This window comes from Mus musculus, chromosome 2, assembly GCF_000001635.26.
Source record: "Mus musculus strain C57BL/6J chromosome 2, GRCm38.p6 C57BL/6J".
In the NCBI taxonomy this organism is placed as follows: Eukaryota; Metazoa; Chordata; class Mammalia; order Rodentia; family Muridae; genus Mus; species Mus musculus.
The window spans coordinates 31485840-31503756 of NC_000068.7; the positions used below are offsets into that span (position 1 = coordinate 31485840).

General features: G+C 53.5%; 1 protein-coding gene across 1 annotated transcript in view; it reads left to right on the forward strand.

The window, feature by feature from the left end:
• Positions 1 to 17917, forward strand: part of Ass1 (argininosuccinate synthetase 1) — a 50401-nt gene that overhangs the window by 15570 nt on the left and 16914 nt on the right. The window contains exons 6-12 of the mRNA NM_007494.3: positions 650 to 706; positions 2739 to 2813; positions 6475 to 6545; positions 7306 to 7336; positions 12308 to 12398; positions 14994 to 15078; positions 15649 to 15713. Coding sequence (NP_031520.1) covers positions 650 to 706; positions 2739 to 2813; positions 6475 to 6545; positions 7306 to 7336; positions 12308 to 12398; positions 14994 to 15078; positions 15649 to 15713 — 475 coding nt within the window. The remainder of the gene's footprint in view (positions 1 to 649; positions 707 to 2738; positions 2814 to 6474; positions 6546 to 7305; positions 7337 to 12307; positions 12399 to 14993; positions 15079 to 15648; positions 15714 to 17917) is intronic.

Sequence of the window (17917 nt, forward strand, 5' to 3'; positions counted from 1 at the left end):
GCCTTGTAACACTGTGGCTTTCTGAGCCTCAGTCTCCTGTTTGTGTAGAGAGAGGCCGAAAGCAGAAGGCCCTTCTAGGTGACTTAGTTCTGCCCCTGCCCCCAGACAGGCACTATAAAATTGGGGAAACGGGGGCCCAGGGAACAACTGGAATCACCACTCTGTGGGTGTAGAAGATCAAAGCACGTGGCTGGGGCAGCTGAGGGGCCCATGTTTTCCTACTTGGAGTCTCCTGAATTCAGGTCACCAACCCCAGAGGAGCACACTCCTACATGCACCGCCTGGACTGTGCATACATGTACACACGGTGCCCCCGATAGTGCACACCCTCACAGACATGCCTTTTTACGTGCCTGTGCTTTGCCGGCAGCCTCGGTGCCATCTAGTGTGCCGGCCTTCCTTCCACCACATACATGCTTCCTGAGCACCGAGGTGTGCTGAGTGCCCCTCGGGGAAGCTCTGATCTGGGATGCCCTGGGTGCCAGCCCTTGCCCCTCCCAGGGAGCAGTATCTGCTTCTTTGGTCTCTGTCCTTAAAAGAAGATAAATAACAAATGTCAGAGAGAGAGGAAAGCCGCTGCCATTTGTCCTCTATTCTTTTGTGATCCATCCATCCTGTAACTCTAATATACCCTTATCTTCCATTCCAGGGGAATGACCAGGTCCGCTTTGAGCTCACCTGCTATTCACTGGCACCCCAGATTAAGGTAAGATGTTACTCCTTACCCGGTGGACGGTGCGAGAAGGACGTGGACGTCCAGTGACAAGGGCAGGGTCCTTATGCTGTTGACTCTTCTCTGTGTCACTCTATGGTGCCCATGGCTCCTAAAGAACACCAGTAGACTGGTGGTGGCAGTTTCTCTGAAGGTCACAGTCTTCCTAGACATCCTCTCTTCCTGGAGGGGCAGTCTGGGCGCCTGGGAGCCATTGGTATCTTTGGTATTCCCTGGGTGCAGGCCAGAACAGCTCTGAGACTCAGTCTCTTGCTGTTGCATTCTGACCCCTTTCTGGATGTTTGTGGATGACCTCCTCCATGTCTCAGTAATTGACTGTCCCTGCCTTTGGCATGTCCCCTGCGGTGTACAAGTGAGTATGGACCAGCCTGTCGTCTCTGGTCACCCTCCAGCTTGACTGGCCTAGGGCCTCTGTCTGCTTCTCTCTCCATCCATTCATTTATTCCCTCATTCATTCCTTCAGTGTTTGCTGAGTGTCAATACCTTGCAGGCCGCAGACACCACCCCCAGGGAACATGGCGATTTTTCTAGTTGCCTCAGTTTAAGAAAATAAAATAAAAACTGGGCATAATGATACACACATTTACTTCTAGCAGTTAGGAGGCAGAGGAAGGTAGATCGCTATGAGTTAAAGGCCAGCCTGGTCTATATAGTAAGTTCCAGGCCAGCCAAGATCCTATCTCAAAAAACAAGGCGAACCAGGCAGTGGTGGCACACGCCTTTAATCCCATCACTCGGGAGGCAGAGGCAGGCAGATTTCTGAGTTCGAGGCCAGCCTGGTCTACAGAGTGAGTCCCAGGACAGCCAGGGCTACACAGAGAAACCCTGTCTAGAGAAACCAAAAAAAAAAAAACAAGGAGAGAGAGAGAGAATTTCATTTAATATTTTATTGAACCCCATGTATCCAAGAAGTTATCCAACATGGAATCGGCTTTTCCCAAACTGCTAAAGAGGGTTTTGTCTTCTTTGGGTACTGATTCGCCAAACCCAGTCTTACCGGAGTGGCTGCATCTGGTTGCGCAGCCTCAATTGGAGCTCCTTGGTAACCCCAGGAGGCCTAATCCTTTTCCAGCCCCCTGGGCTTCTTCCTCTCCGTAGCACATCTTTCCCTGTCCCTTGCATGGATTGCCAGCTGTCCCCAGCCTGGGGACGGAACTGGCCTGGAAGTGAGCAGTAATGAGTTCTGATACATTTGACCTCTGCAGGCCAGGCCTCCGAAGGCACCCAGCACAGTAGCTGCGATGCAGGGCCTTTGGCAGAGCCCCTCCTTCTACCTCTGCTTCTAGTTCCCACGGTCACTTGTAGAGGCTGCAATAACTATTTTCGGGGTCTCCATTTACAGAGGCCACACCCAGGGGCTGTGGTGGCCTAGGGGCAAGGGCCCCAGCTAGTTGGTCTCTGGGAGCCCAGCCGAACGTGGAATGCTCTCAGGGCTGGGCTTGATTAAAGGACTCAGGGATGAGAAGCACCCAGTACCACCCCACCCCACCATGTCCACCACACCAGTGACATTGCACTGGATAATCTGTTGAGTTCTGCTTCTCCAAGACCTGTCCCTAACCCCGCAGGCCTGCGAGGCCCAAGAGGAATAAGCGTGGCTGGGATTCTTCCTCAGTTACCCCCCTCCCCTAACCACTACAGCTCCACAGAGGGACTGCAACAAAGGAAGCTCAACTTATCTCTCTCCCACCCCAGTTCAGTTCACCAGGGGTCGCTGAGCCATGAAGCTCATTTCCTTCAGACACTCTGGTCTCAGCTGGAGAAACTGAGGCCAGGAAGGATGCACAGCCATTTGTCCATAGAGCAGGCCTTTCTACAACCCAATAGTGTTTCCTTAGTCTCCTTAAGCATTCCCCCATGGATTGACTCTTCTGAGGGACACAGCAAGAGACTCCTTGTTCTTACGCCAAAGGGGTGTGTGTGTGTGTGTGTGTGTGTGTGTGTGTGTGTGTGTGTGTGTGTGTCTGGGCTCTCCGAGATCCTGACCCCTTTGTCCTGTCTGCAGGTCATCGCTCCCTGGAGGATGCCTGAGTTTTACAACCGGTTCAAGGGCCGAAATGATCTGATGGAGTATGCAAAGGTACATCTCTGCCTCTGTGGGACTTTTGAGGCCTGTGGCATAAGGGCAAACTGATCCCCATATGATACAAGATAGAACCCCTTCCCGAAGCAGCTCTCTCCCATTTCAGCCTTTCGGAGATGCATGGTCCATTTCTTAGGCGAGCATTTCTGAGAGACCTCAGTTTGCTGAGCGGGGAGGCACCGGGATGCCTGCTCTTGTTCTAAGGGAAATAAGAATTCTTCGTGCCACTTCTGCCCTGCATAGTTGTGGGTCCCCAAGAGGCTGCCAGGAAGAGGGACCCTGAGCAGAGAAGCTGTTCTCTGCACCTCAATTACCTGGCTACTAGCTGTCCCCCAGTGCTTTCCCTGGAGCTAGTAGAAGCTCCCAGGACAGTGTCAAACAAAGCCTTTTGTGGCGCCTGCCTTTTTTTTTTTTTTTTTTGAAATACAAGTTGCAATAAAACATATTAGAAGTTTTACATCAAGATCCTTAGCTGCTCTCCAGGGCACCTTTCTTTTTAGCGACTCGATGGCAGCATTTGACAAACAGCCTCAATCAATCAGACGGGGGGAAAAGCAAGTCTGTGCACACACCAGAAAATTGCTCAGGTTTTTAAATAGCAGTCACCGGGGCTAGCTGTGCAAGTGCGCTGCAGCCAAGGTGCCGCATGGTAGGGGACGCTGCGGGGAACGCGGGGATGTGGGGAACGCAGCCCTGCCTCAGCCGCCAGCATCCCATTAGGCCCCTGAGTGCTGGGAGGAAAGGCTCTTCCACCATCTGTTGTTTTATTATTAAGAGTCAAGTTTACAAGAGCAAACCCATATGTTACCAAACAAATCGGCAAATAGTGGTGCTATTAAGGGAGTGGAGGCTGGCAAGGCGTCTTTTTCCTCCCCCCCTTGTCTCCTTGATGAAGAAGAATATGAAGCAGGCCCCATCTTTAGGGATAATGAGTTACAAGCCTTGTGCTCAGGCCCCGCTCCCTCACTGGTCCAGTCGGAAGCTAGGGCCTGGCCAACCTGAGGCTGCATGGTACCTCCCAGCTCCACTAGACAGCAGCCCTGGCTTTTCCCAGCAGAGCAGAATTTGTGATCCACTCCCCTCCCTTTTTGTCACCCCCACCCTACACACACACACACACACACACACACACACACACACACACACACTTCTTGGATTCTTAGCTTCCACCTTGAATAATCTGTAGAGCAGGAAAAGTTTGTCAGAGAAGAATGTGTATCCCCACCTTCCTCCTGGGATTTATTGGAATAAATAGAGCAGGTTGGGGCTATGGAAAAACTTTAGCACATCCAGCCAGAAAGCTGCCGCCCACCCAGGAAATGACCAGGAGAGCCAAGCAGCCGGGCGGCTTTGTGTGAAATTCACAGCCAGGCAAGATCTGAGACAGATGAGGGAAAAAAATCAATGGGGCTTTGAAAAATCTCTGCTTTCAAAACCGTTAAGTAGCCAGGGTCAAAGGCTACTCCGGAGGCACGGGCAAAGCCTCTACTTGGCTTCTGTTCCTCCCCTGACCACCACCCAAGGCTCGAAACTATCCTGTCATCATCATGAGTACAAGTAATTAGCAAAAGAAACATCCTAATGCCACGGACGGACAGACAGTCCCAGGCCTGAGAAAGCTGAGGCAGGAGGATCTCGATCGAGTTCAGGGTCTACCTGGGTCAATCAGTGAAGTCTTGTCTCCAAAGAGAAAGAAGGCTGGAGGGTAGATGCTCATTTAACACGAGTGAGTCCCTGGGTTTGACCTCAAAAAAAATCACTACTAAAGGTAACCAATGCTAAACCAGAGTTTCACAGTGGGCACTAAATAGTGCCCGTTCCCCCCCCCCAGCTCCACCCTCCCTGTCTGCCCCGTCCCCTACCTGCCCCCCCACCCCCAGCTCCCCCACTGGCTGGCGGTTGCTTTCTATTCCTAGTTGCCCTGGGAATCTTTGGGGCTGGGAAGCTCAGGACAGAGTCAAGTGGGGCTTGAGGTCCTGTACTCTGCATTTTGTTAGCATATCTGGGGTGAGGATCACACACCACCCCCAAAACCAAAAGCTCCAGGGTCCTGACCAGCTGTTCTTCTCAGCTGCCCAGCAGCAAGGCCTCAGCTGTCACGAGCACTGTCTCAAAAAGTCCCAGTCCTGGCCTGTTGGTCCCACTCAGGGAGAGCACAGAGCAAGTGTGGACATTGGCTCTGGATAGGTTTGGAAGACACACTTCCCTCAGGACTGAGCAGCTAGGAAATGCAGTATATTCTGGCTGCCTGCACTGTTTCAATCAAAGGACAGAAGCTTTAGGGGCGACTGTGGCTTTGCTGTAGTGGATGGTGGTGTTTTGTTTTGGGACATGATCTCACTCTGTCCCAAGTGAGGGACTCACTACACAGACCAAGCTGACATCAAAGGGATCCTCCTGCCTCAGCCTCAAGTGCTGGGATTCCCACATGAACTGCCAACATTGCTTTTTCTTTTTCTTTTTCTTTTTCTTTTTCTTTTTCTTTTTCTTTTTCTTTTTTTGGTTTTGGTTTTTCGAGACAGGGTTTCTCTATGTAGTCCTGGCTGTCCTGGAACTCACTCTGTAGACCAAGCTGGCCTCAAACTCAGAAATCTGCCTGCCTCTGCCTCCCAAGAGCTGGGATCAAAGGCGTGCGCCACCACGCCTGGCCTGCTTTTTCTTTTTTATGTTTAGCTGAGGGAACAACCCAAGGGGCTGGCCCTCTCTTCTTTCAGCATTGCTTTAAGCTTGGGACTATAATGAAGGACTCTCTCCACCCCTCGCCCAGAGGAGAGCTCTAGAATTTTAAGTACCAGCCCATGAGCAGGATGGGCAAACCTACCCCAGAGAGACAGTCTGAGAATGGTAGCAGTGGAGCCAAGGTTCCCACTGTAACCACAGGCCTGAGGGGCCTGAGAGAAACTGTCTGGCCACTGAGCTGGGCCTACTTCCTGAGTTAAAGGTCAGAGTTCATGGGGAGTTACAGTGAGGTGTCTGTGCTCAGGGGTGACAGGGCTAGCCACCTCCTCCTTTCCCTGAAAACTGAGAGAGGGTGACCAGCCATTTACCTGGTCTGGCATCTGGGCAGATCTTCCTTAGCAATGGTGAGGACCATTTGGAAGTCGAATAGCTTCAAGCCACAACTAATGGGGGAGGTGCACCTGGGTCTCCCTTTAGGGTCTACAGAGTTGATCGCAGGTCTTGGAGGGTGGCCCCAGGAGATAACCCTGCAGTGGAACCTTCTACAAATAGTCCTCCTCTCCTCTGGTCCACACAGAGCACTACAGGCCTCTGTGGTCCACTCACAGCTACACAGTAGATATTTAGGCTGTTAACGCCCCCAGCTCTTATGAAATAGTAGGATATCAGTAACAGGTGCTAAGACTTGCTTAGCCAGGACCTGCCCCTAAGCATCTGCTCCTAGCACCCTAGGCTCCTGAAATCTTCTGGAAGAAACTCTGAGGTCAGCCTGCATTCTACTCTCTTGTGATTAATGAGGGCACCTCTAGGGGTTAAGCCCCTCCCTCCCTCCCTCTTTCCCTTGGTAGCCTGAGGAGGGGAGAGGAGACCAGAGTTGGGAGCTAGCTGGCACCTTGAGGGATCCCAGGCAATGGAGCGTGAGTGACCTTCATGTGCCCTTCTAGGCACCTCACCCTGTCCGTTTTGCCTTCACCTGTAGCAACACGGAATCCCCATCCCTGTCACCCCCAAGAGCCCCTGGAGTATGGATGAAAACCTCATGCACATCAGGTAAGCCCAACCCCTCCTGGTACTGAGGAGACAACCCAGTGCTTAAGAGCACTGGCTGCTCTTGCAGAGGGCCTGGGTTTGGCTCCTAGCACCCACACGGTGGCTCCATCTGTAATGGCAGGGAATTCAGTGCCCTCTTCTGGCCTCCAGGGGAACTGCAAATGTGTGGTACCCAGACATACACACAAGCAAACACTCCTACCCATAAAATAAAAATAAACGGGAAGCCGGGCATGGTGGCGCACACCTTTAATCCCAGCACTCGGGAGGCAGAGGCAGGCGGATTTCTGAGTTCGAGGCCAGCCTGGTCTACAGAGTGAGTTCCAGGACAGCCAGGGCTGCACAGAGAAACCCTGTCTCGAAAATTAAAATAAAATAAACGGGAAAGAGAAAGCGCAGCTCTTCTGTTCCTGAGCTTGAGTTACCATTTCCGCTCGTGTGTGCAGGCAAGCCCAGCACAATGACCTGGCAAGCCTGCTTCCTGGGTATTGGGAACAACTTCTCAGAGGATTAAAAACCCTCAAGGATAAGTGGAGGCCTGGGGCTGTACCCACAAGACCGAGCCTTGTCAGTGGGGGTGGGGGAGGTTGGGGGAAGAACCCAGCTCTTCCTTGCAGCCTGCAGTTCCCACAGCTAACTGGGGTGATTCAGTGTTCTCGGTAGGCTTGGCAGTGGGTGCTTTGGACTTGTGGGCCATCCACAGGATGGTGGGGGTGTCCATGATATTATTCTGTAGACTCAACTCATCTCTCTCCTGCAGCTATGAGGCTGGGATCCTGGAAAACCCCAAGGTAAGCCACTTTGCCAGGGAGTCGGCTGCCTATGGTAGCCCTCTCCACTCATGTTATCTGATGGATGCGAGGCCTAATTTGAAATTTCACAAGGGGCTCAAGTAACTCTGCGATCTGCTCTCTCAAACTCTCCCCACGGGCTACTCCGACTGCTCCCCTCCTTGCTGTGCACAGTCCCCGCCTCACCCTCCCCCCCTTTCCCTGGTGTTATTTTTCTAATTGCTGTAGAGATGAATGGTGGAAGGAACCATTTCAGGGAGGCAGAGAGAAACTGTGATTGAAAGACAATAAAGAAGTGATTAAGCAGACAAGGCACTTGTGGGAGGGCCCAGCCTATGCCCACTAGCTATGGGCGCGACAGGGGGGGGGGCGTTTTGCCTGGATTAGGGTGAGGCTAGGACGCAATGACCCCATGTAGCCTGTCGGCAGCCTCCTGGGTTGGCCGGGATGGGCCCACAGACCCATGTCAAACTTTAAGGTTTCTCTCCCCAGGGGCTTCCCTTCACTGTCTCCTCGTGCCCACTGTGGGAGGTGGGGGTGGGCAGGATGAAGACTCATGGGAGGAGGAAAACCTCTTTGTCCCCAAGGGAATGACTGCACTTTTCCTGGCCCAGCCTCACACCCTGGGCAGCTGCATTGGGGTGGGTCAGTGTGCTTGGAAGACATGGGAGAATTTGGGCATCTGGGCCCAGGGGATCAGAGGACCGTCTGGAGGAGAATTGACAGGGCAGTTTAGGTCAGGAGCCTCATACTGAGGTCCCAGGGTACCTTCCTGCCCAGGTCTGCCCTCCTGACCCCATCCCCTCAATCGCTACCCTGGCAGCACCAGGCTTACCCACCAGTCACTCACTGATGGCCGTCTGACCTCAGACCTGGCTCTGGCTTTTCCCTGCCTTGATTTTTCTTGGATTCTGACAGGCTAAGTCTCATTTTATAGATGGAGAAACTGAGGCAGTGCAGTAAGTCATCCCTGGTGCAGCTGCTGAGTAAGAACTGAAGCCGGGGCTCTCAGTGCACCCCCCCGAACCCCCATACTTTCCACAGCATCCATCCTGTCTGATCTTACACAAAGGAAGAAAGTACTTAGCATGAGATGGGACAAGGTCAGAGGCAGGGGGATGAGCGGCTTGCTTTCTCTTCAGGCCGCAGTTAAGATTAGGTGTCCTGGGTCTGCTCAGAGCTTCGCTCATCCAGCAGTAGAACCAGGCTGGACTGGCTATCAATGCAGAGGCAATAGCATCCCAGAGCCCACACTTGTCACTAGGGAGAGCTGGTGTCCTTGCCCCCACCGCTCCCCTGGGGACTGATGGGCCCATGGGGCTGCTGCCTGCTGGCCACAGGTTTTTCCAGTTCATGCTCTGCTGACCCCATGACACTCAGGCCAACCGCTCCTCATTAGCCAGTCAGTCACACCGAGGGGGGCCCAGAACTGAACTACTGAGCAACACTTCTAGGTACTTTCAGGCCAGGCTCCTGTTGGCCAAGTACAGCTCCCTCCACCTTCTCAGGGAAGCCTGTGGCTTTATCCTTACTAGACAAGCAACACCCCCAGATTGGGCACCTCAGAACTGGGGGCGCAGAGCTGAAGCCACTTGAGCAGCTTAGGGCCTGAGACGAGATTTGGTGTGATTCCCACATCGCTATGGGCAGATCTGGGTCCCGAGGCTAGCATGTCTGCACCAAGCGTACTGTCACTGCCAGGGCTCAGGTGCCAGAGATAAGCACTCTATATCAGAACCCCAAACTCTGCTTCTCACTGCCTTATACCCTCCAACGAGTCTCCTCTCATCAAGCAGTAGGAACAGGCTAGGGTAGGTAGCAGCGTAGATACAACATCTAGCCCTGCTGCTGAGAGACACCGAGAGTCCAAGCCGCTCCCTCTCTGTTGGCCAGGGAACTGGCAGCATTGTCCTCTATGCTGGCTTGGCCGTGGAGGCTTTCCCCCATCCTACGACACCCAGATGCCTCTGCTCCATGCAGCACCCCCCCCCAGCCCTCCCCCACCATTGGGGAGGAGCACTGAGAGCTTTGAGGGGCCCTTCCCCCCTCCCCCCAAAAAAGACCCGAGGTCTGCGGAAGGGAGGGTTTGAGGCAGATGGCTGAGCCATTTTCTGCCTCCGCCGGGGCTGATTGAAGGGCAATGAGGCAGCTAATACGAAGAAAGATAGAAATTTACTTGCTTTAACTTCATACGGCCCACAGTGAAAGAGTTCATTCAGCCGCCGGCCGCCATATCTGATGGGTGAATAAGCCATCCCCACATTCATCATGCCTCTACATCACGGGTTAGTTCATGGGCCATTTGCTGCAATCCCTCCTTCACGGGCCCTGCTTCATGCTTTCTTTTGCTGCCCAGCCCCAACCAACTCCCACCTCTCTCTCTCTCTCTCTCTCTTTCTCTCTCTCTCTCTCTCTCTCTCTCCCTCTCCCTCTCCCTCTCCCTCTCCTCTCCTCTCTCCTCTCACCTCTCTCCTCTCTCCTCTCTCCTCTCTCCTCTCTCCTCTCTCCCCTCTCCCTCTCTCTCTGTCTCTGTCTCTTCCTCCATACTACCCAGATGACATTGGAAGTGAGCCCTCCTGCTGGGGTGGATAAATGGCACCAGATACTCAGTGGTGAACTATTTGTCATTTGAACTGAGCTTTTAGGAGGGAGAGTTAAAAAGAAGGCAGGCACCCGGCGAGCTCAGAATGCAAAGCAAACATTGGCTTATTTCTAGTTAGTTATTTGACAGAATTCAGGCTGTCAGCTGCCCACCCTAGTCCCGGCTAACGCTTTAGAGTATGTAAACTTGTCCTGTCCTAAGGACCTTTCCTGCCTCTTGTCCCCTTCCCAAGGCACTCATCCTCTACTGCTTGGCATGTGGCCGGAGAAAGGACGGATTCAAAACTGAAGTGGCTACAGTCAGTCATAGTCGGGCATAGTGGAAGGAGAGGTCTAGAAGGTTTGACTTAGCCAGCGTGGCGAGCTCTGGGCAGGTAGGGAAGTGACTGAAAAGGGGCTGTATTGGTCACCTGAAGGCCCAGCTTCAGGTCTTTCTATACTCAAGCAATGGCAGTCGTTGCACTGCCCAGAGAGGGTCTGGGAATGTGGTGTTTCTCTGAAGTCTGTTCCATGATGAATGGTTTGACACTCAGCCACAGGCATCTAACTATATCTCAGCCCAGGTTGCCATAGCAGCTGGGAAGCAGCATGTGATGCAGGAAAGAGGGTGAAGGTGTGATGTGGGCCAGCCATGTCTCTGGTTCCTGGAGGTCTCTTGCTGGGGGTGTTTCTTAAGGACCCTTTGCATCTCCCTGGATCTGTCTTTAAGGTCACTCTGTGTGTCCCCCACACAAACAGCACTTTAGGAGGGTGTGGCTGCTAGCCCAGCATCTCTTGGAGTTCAGTGGTAGAATGGGAACAGTAAATGTTACCACTGTGTGTGGCACCAAGGATTCTTGAAATATGATACTTCTGGTGTTAAGTCCAGGATGGCCCGGGGAAATGAGGCTGTTTGTTTGGTCACTCCATACCTAAGCTGTGGTAGAGGATCCACAATACAGAATGGAACAGACTACCATACTGTGGCCCCTTCTAGAGGGAGGCACAGTGTCCATCACTAGAAGGCAGACTCTCCACCTTCACAGCAAGTGGCCATTCACACCAGGCCTTGCTTAACACTTCAAGATTAAGACAGTCAGGGCACATATCCTTTCCCTAGGCAGGAACTGAGGCTCAGAGAAATACAGCCACTTTCTGAAGAGATGTCACAGCCTGACATCTGGCTCAGGGATGTCTTCCACCATCCTAACAACAGTTTCGTGTGGTAGTAATCCTAGCAGGTGGGAGTTAGGGGACAGGAAGATCAGAAGTTCAAGGCCAACCAGGGTTCCATGAGACCCTTTCTGTGAAACCACAGAGCAAATTCACCACAGTTGTTGAGGCCTTGTGATTTTCCCTCCCACGTGCTGGGTGGCCAGGAATGTCTGCGGCCGGCAGGGTAGAGCACAGCTCATGCAAAACTCAGTGTCTCCCTGCAGCCTCCATTTCTGCCCCCACAGATGGGATAGTAGCATTTGTTCCTAGCAGGCAAGGCTGCTTGGATCTCCAAAATGAGCAGTGGTGTATGAATGAGCTCGCGGTTGCAATGAAAAGGCTGTGGTCCCCAGCCATCAGCAGGTGGACAGAGCAGCTGGGGACAGGAGGCCCCTGGGACGAACTTGAGCAGGCAGGCCCAGACACCCCCCACTCCCCCCACACCCCCACTCCCCCACCCCCCACGCCCCCATCCTAATGGTGGCAAGTATCCAGGCTTCAGGCTTGGGCTTAGGGGAAGCTGGAGCCTCTGGAGGCAAGGGAATTTTGAGAACATCCTGGGCAGCCAGCAGCCCCTCCGCCTCTGCCGAAGGAAGAGAGGCCCATTTTCTAACGCACCCAAGGAAAAATATACATAAAGGTTGATGTGTTTTCAAATGGTTTTTGCTTTGTTCTTCTCTCTTCTCCCCGTGAGTATTAACCTCAGGGACCCCGGGGACGGCTCGGCCCGCTCGAGCACCTGCTGGGGTCACGCACAGTCATTAGCTTTGCGGTCAGTGCAGAATAAACCCCAATTCCAGGCACCGACTCGAGTGTGCGCGCGTGCGTGCGTGCAGCTCCGGGAAGCCAGTGTACTGTGCTCCTGTGGAAGTCACTCTTTCCTGCCTGACTTGCTTCTCTCCTGCTATTCTGCCTCCAGCTGTGGGGGCGGCAAAGAAAAAGATGAGATCAAGTTGAGGGGAAAAATTGTCTGATTTCTTGAGCCCTTTGTTTCTCGGGCCCCTGGCAGGCTGGGCTGGCTGGGAACCGGGAGTCCATTGGGACTTCTGGCTGATGGAGAAGTGCCAGGGGCTGGTGGTCGTAGAGAGGGGCAAGGAGGGTCAAGTACCTGCAGGAAGCAGGTGTATTGCTTGGTGTCGCCCATGATGTCCCAAGTCCTATTTCTTTCTGTTTTAGAATCAAGCACCTCCGGGTCTCTACACAAAAACTCAGGACCCTGCCAAAGCACCCAACAGCCCAGATGTCCTTGAGATAGAATTCAAAAAAGGTATGTGCCCACCTATCAGGAATGAAAGGGGTAGGCTTTAAGGGTCTCAGTTCCTCTCAGTTCCTCTGCGTTCCTGGGCCCAGGCCCTCTAACTCCTTGCATTCCTGGAAGCTAGAGGCTTCCAGGGGCTTTGAAAGTTCCCAACAGTGTGAGCCTTGGGAGGAGGGGTTCCCAAGCCGCAGTGTCATACGCTAACACTGGATCCCAAAGTAGCTGGCTTTTGAAAGTCATTCTCTACTTCCTTGAGCCTCAGTTTCCCTATTTATAACCTGGGGTTGGGGATGGGGGAACCTGTTCTTTTCCTAGTGTGCAAGGAGATCTGTAGGGAAGGCATCCAGGCAGATGCTGCCACCAGGAAGTCAGCCGCAAAGCTGGCTTTAGGAACACTGAAGACTCTGCTCATTAAGCTTAGCTCGCCCTGACTTAGCCGTCTGGGGTCTCCAGTTACCTGGACTCAAAGTTGCTGCCCCTCTGGTTCCTCTCTCTTGTCCTAGAGGAAGAAACTGGACACAGTCATGCCCGGTGATCAGACTAGAACCCAGCTGAGAGAGAGTGTGGAGGTACAAGGAAAAGATGCTCACAAGCAATCTTCCTGAGGGAGAGATGGGGTCTGACAGGAGAGAGAGGAGGTATAAGGCAGTCCAGACCTGGGCGGACCATCCACAAAGTGGACACCAGGCCAGGGCGCCAGCAAGAGGGTCTCTGAGACTCTCAGACGCTCCCCAATGTACCTCAGAATTGAAAGACAGAGTGATGGGGGGAGGGAGGAGGCTGCTATGATCTTGTGGAACTTCACCTTTCTGGGGCTGAGGTGTGCATGCCTGTAAAACAGGCTGTGACAAGGCTGTTTGCAGGTACCCAGCATAACTTGAAGCTACTGTGAGGGTGTGGTACCAGGACAGGCCTTTCTACCCACAGCCTCTCCCAAGGGGCTGTCCACCTGCCAGGGCCATCTTTGTGCCTCTTTGGCTGTGTCACTTTACAAGTCACATTACCTAGGAACTAAGGAGACCTTGGTGGGACCCTAGACACAGTAGAAGTCTTGGGTCCCCTCTCGAACCCTCTGTTGGGAGCAAGGAGTCTCCCTGGGGCTTTACTCTGAGCAGATGGTAGGATGGGCCAGGCCACACTGCAGACTTCTCCCACGAGACCCTCAAACCTCTGGGAGCTGGGAGGGCAGAGGGTGGGAGGTAAGCTGGAGGTGGCAGAGGGTCCCGGGCACAAGCCTCCAACAGCCTGTCCTGGAGGCGCAGGGTAGCCCCAGGCAGAGTTGAAGAAGAGCCAGCTCTCTGAAAAGAGGGAGGGAGGCCCCCTCCCCAGCCTACTCCTCATTCACTCGCTAGTTAATTTATTTGAAGTTTTAATCTAATTATTAACTATTTTAAAAGCTAAGAGGCTTTCTCCGGCGGCAGCACCAACAATGTCAACCTCTCCTCCCAGGCAGGCCCCATCCAAGGCCCCAGCGTTGGGTGATAGATAATAGGACCAGGGAAGGAGAGAAAGAGAGAGGCGAGGGGTAGGGGGTGGAGAGGGGGCTTAAGGTTCATTATTGGGCAGACTTACATTTAATAGCAATTTACAACCAAGTTATAAAACCCCTGGAAATGGGGGTTAAGAATGGTGAGGCTGTCATCGCCCTGAGCGGAGCCCCTCCAAACGGAGCCCGGCTAATAAAGACTCCAAAGCCGCTATTGAGCCCTGATTGGCACCCGATGGCTCGCTACATGGTAATGAGCCAGGCAGATGGGTGGGGGATTAGCCGCCAACTTTGAACAGCTTTTCTTTGTCACTGTTACGGCTCTCTTGTTAGCCCTCTAATACATTTATTACCCATTTCACACCGCTCGAGAAAGTGCCCCTTGCTATTCAAAGTCAACCCCAAACCCACCCACTGCCCCCTCCCCACCACCCCCCTCAACACGGCCCTTCTCTGGCTGAGCTTCGGCTGTCTCCCTCCTGCCACCCCAGACAACACATCCCAGAATTCAAGGCTATCTGCTGGAGCTTGGGTACCCTAAGCTCACCACCCATCAGGTGGCTTTCTGAAGGTCTGGGATACAAGGTTGGGGCAGAGAGGCCCACATCCACCTGTCAAGCATGGCAGAGAGCTACTTAGGGGTGTGTGTGTGTGTGTGTGTGTGTGTGTGTGTGTGTGTGTGTGTGCGCGCGCGCGCGCACACATGCTCGCGCTTGCACACACGCCTGTGCGTACTCATAGGGTCTGGCTGCACCTCGGCCAGGCGGCCCCTGGGTAGCTGGTGGGGACAGAAGGTGCTCACTGGTAAGACAATGGCGAAGCGTGAAATTCAATTAGTTCAGGGCCTGGTTCCAATTTCACAGCCCCTAAATGCTAAAGGGGCAGAGAGAATGGGAGGGAGGGGGCGAGCGTTTTTATTGCATTTTCCTCTTTCATTCTGGGGGGCTTTCTTGCCCCTTCTCTCCCCCCAGCACAGGGCTTTGAAGGAGTCATTCGGACTCCATGTCTGTCACATCCATTTAAGGCGATGTGGGTGGAGGGAGAGGGTGGGGTGGTGGGCACAGGCTGCTCTGCTGAGCCCCAGACTGAAGGCCCACTCTCCTCCCTCTCTGCCCCAGGGGTCCCTGTGAAGGTGACCAACATCAAAGATGGCACAACCCGCACCACATCCCTGGAACTCTTCATGTACCTGAACGAAGTTGCGTGAGTGTCCACAGTCTGCCTGCGACCCCCAGGACCGCCATCTCAAGCAAGCACAGGCCTGGGCCTGTGTGACTAATGGTCACAGCTAAAGTTCATGACCTGGAGGTCTGGCAGTTGGCCTTGTAGACATAGAGTGCCCTGAGCCGAGGGTATTGGTTTGGCATTGGTATTGGTTTAAATCCACAAACCATGAACACAAAAGTTCCAAGGCTACCACCACCTTCTATGGTGGGACCAGCTGGGGCTGCAGGCCTTTGGCTGAGCCAGGCATTAGGACAAAGAAAGATAAATCCTCAGTGAGGGTTAGGGTCAAGCAAGTCCCAGTATAGATGTAGCGGGCGGAGCACCCAGGGTGACCCAGACAATCCGTTCTCTTTCAGGGCCTTAGGTTACCCACTTCTCTCCACTTGGGCCTGTTTTCCTGGCTCAGGTGAGCTGAGACATAGAGCCTGAGAGTCAGTATGCCCATAGTTAGGTCTTCAGCCAAGCCAAGGGCACCTGCTCAGTGGGTGGCCTCTGTCCTCAAGCTTTGTGCCAGCACCTGAGTCCAAGTGACGTGTTTCTTTTCAGGGGCAAGCACGGAGTGGGTCGCATTGACATCGTGGAGAACCGCTTCATTGGAATGAAGTCCCGAGGTAAGTGGATTCGACACCCAGGGCTGGTTTCGGCACTTTCCAGAGCTCCTGTACCACCTGGGTGTCACCTTTCACCCCAGGCCACCTTGGCTGCCCCTTGCTTTCTCTTACACCCCGATGAAGTGAGGACTGGAGATGAAGTGTGAACAGTGGCCTTTGCACTGACTTCTTGGGGTGCTTCGAGAGGAGCCGCCTCTAGTGTTGGGAGGGGTCTGGGAGAGAGGTCGGCCTGGAGGTCAGGCTGTCTTGTGTCACGGGCGGGCCAGTCAGGTTAAGAGGCGGACCATGCAGGGCCAATTTCGTGGTCATTAAGGCACTTCTAGCACCAGGCACGCAGTAGAGTGGGACTCTTGCCAGGGAGGGCGCTGTGAGCTATACACAAGAAACCTGAACAGGACGGGCCAATTCAGGCATGACTCCAAAGCCTTGCTAGAGACAGATAGTCCCTTTCTATGGCATGCCTGCCACTTGGCTGGTCTAGGCTGCCATTATGGGACCACGGGGCCATCAGATCCCCTTCCTGTCTTGGAGATGAGAGAGAGTAAGAGAGAGTTGATTCCCAGGCAGGTGCCTGTCTCTGTTTTTACACGACTCCCACTCAGTCCTGGGTCATTTGCTGTCTATATTCTCTTCCTCTTCACTTTCCCTATCCATTGAGCATTTCCATCCCAGGTCCCTGCCAGTCCGTCCGTGTCCCCCCCCCCCCCCCGTGTGTGTGTGTGTGTGTGTGTGTGTGTGTGTGTGTGTATGTTATTAACAATAGAGTGTTTTTAGGGCATTCCCATCATTTGGGCAGTTAGGGCCCCCTGAACTGGGGCACCTGAATGTTTAAATACCAGTGACACAGGTAGGGGCTTCAAATCACTTTGCTTCATGGTTGATTTGGGACAGTAACAGCTAAATAAAACCAGGCCAAGGTTCAGTCCCAGTCTAGTTCCTTGGGGAGATTTTTAAATTGAGACCCTACGTCCCAAGAGAGCTGACACGCTGCCACAGCAGCAGCTGTCAGCTGTGAGAGAAGATGCAGATCCCAGACCCTGGCCCTGGGGTCTCGAACTGTTTGTCGTGGGCCTCAGTTTCCCCTACTGCATCCTGGGTCTTGCCTCCGATAGTTGGGGGTTGGGTGGAGCTGGAGTCGCCTAGCCCCAGGGTTCTCCTCGCCCCACACTGATCATCCTCCGTGAGAATCTGCACAACTGCAGCTCTCTTGAGAAGGCCTTGTAAAGAACAATATGCTAATGAGTGTCTCCTTTCATTCCCAGCCTACCTTTGTCTCTTACCTATTTAACATCTGATTAAATGTCCCTTTGTCTCCACCTGCCCTTGGGAGCCACACAAAGAAATTCCTCCAAGGCAGCTGAGGGGCCTTGGGAGAAAGTAGCACCTTTGGGAGAAAGTAGCACAGTTGGGGAAACTAAGGCCCTGAAGGGGTGAGGGCTCCCTGCAAGTTACAGGCAGGACTCAGATTGACGGTCATGCGCCCAGTGGACATGGGGAGAAGCCCTTGGAGCCTGGACTGTGGAGGTGGACAGATCCAGGTTCAGACCCAAGCATGATAGCCTGACCAGGCTCTGTGGGAGTGTTCCGGTCCCTGAGGGAATTCTGAGTGAGCACAAAGGTAGCCGTAAGCCCTAGGGGGTCCCGTGCTGCTTGGGAATGTGAGACACCAGTATCCTTCTTATGCCTGTCGGATGTCATGTCACTAATTGGCTGTGCCACTGTCCTACTGAGTCCAGAGTCACGGCTGGTAGGTGCTGCTGGTCTGATAGGGTAGTTACTCATTTCCTTCTCTGGGAAGATAAGAGCTAGCCAGACCGACCGTCCTGCCGGGTGAAGGGGTACAGTGAGTGAAAAGAGGTAACAGGTGATGATAAAAGCTGAGACTACAGTAATGAGGGAAGACAACCTGGAGAAGGCAGCAGTGCACAGTTCCCAGCTGGCTAGATGTATGATGGAGAGAGGATAGAGGGGGTAGGGAGGTCCCAGCTGGCCTGGTGGTGGGTCTCTGCAGACCTGGTGTTGCAGGCCAAGGCTTTGGCACCCAGCCTGAGTCCTGATCCAATTTCATCTCCACTGAGAATCAACCCTTGTGAGCTTTTACTTCCCTGCCTGCGAATGGGTCTGGGTGCTGTGTCTTGGATGGAGGTGGACCACCCTCCTGACTGAGGTCCCACAAGGAGAAGCTAAGTGTGTCTCAATCCCAC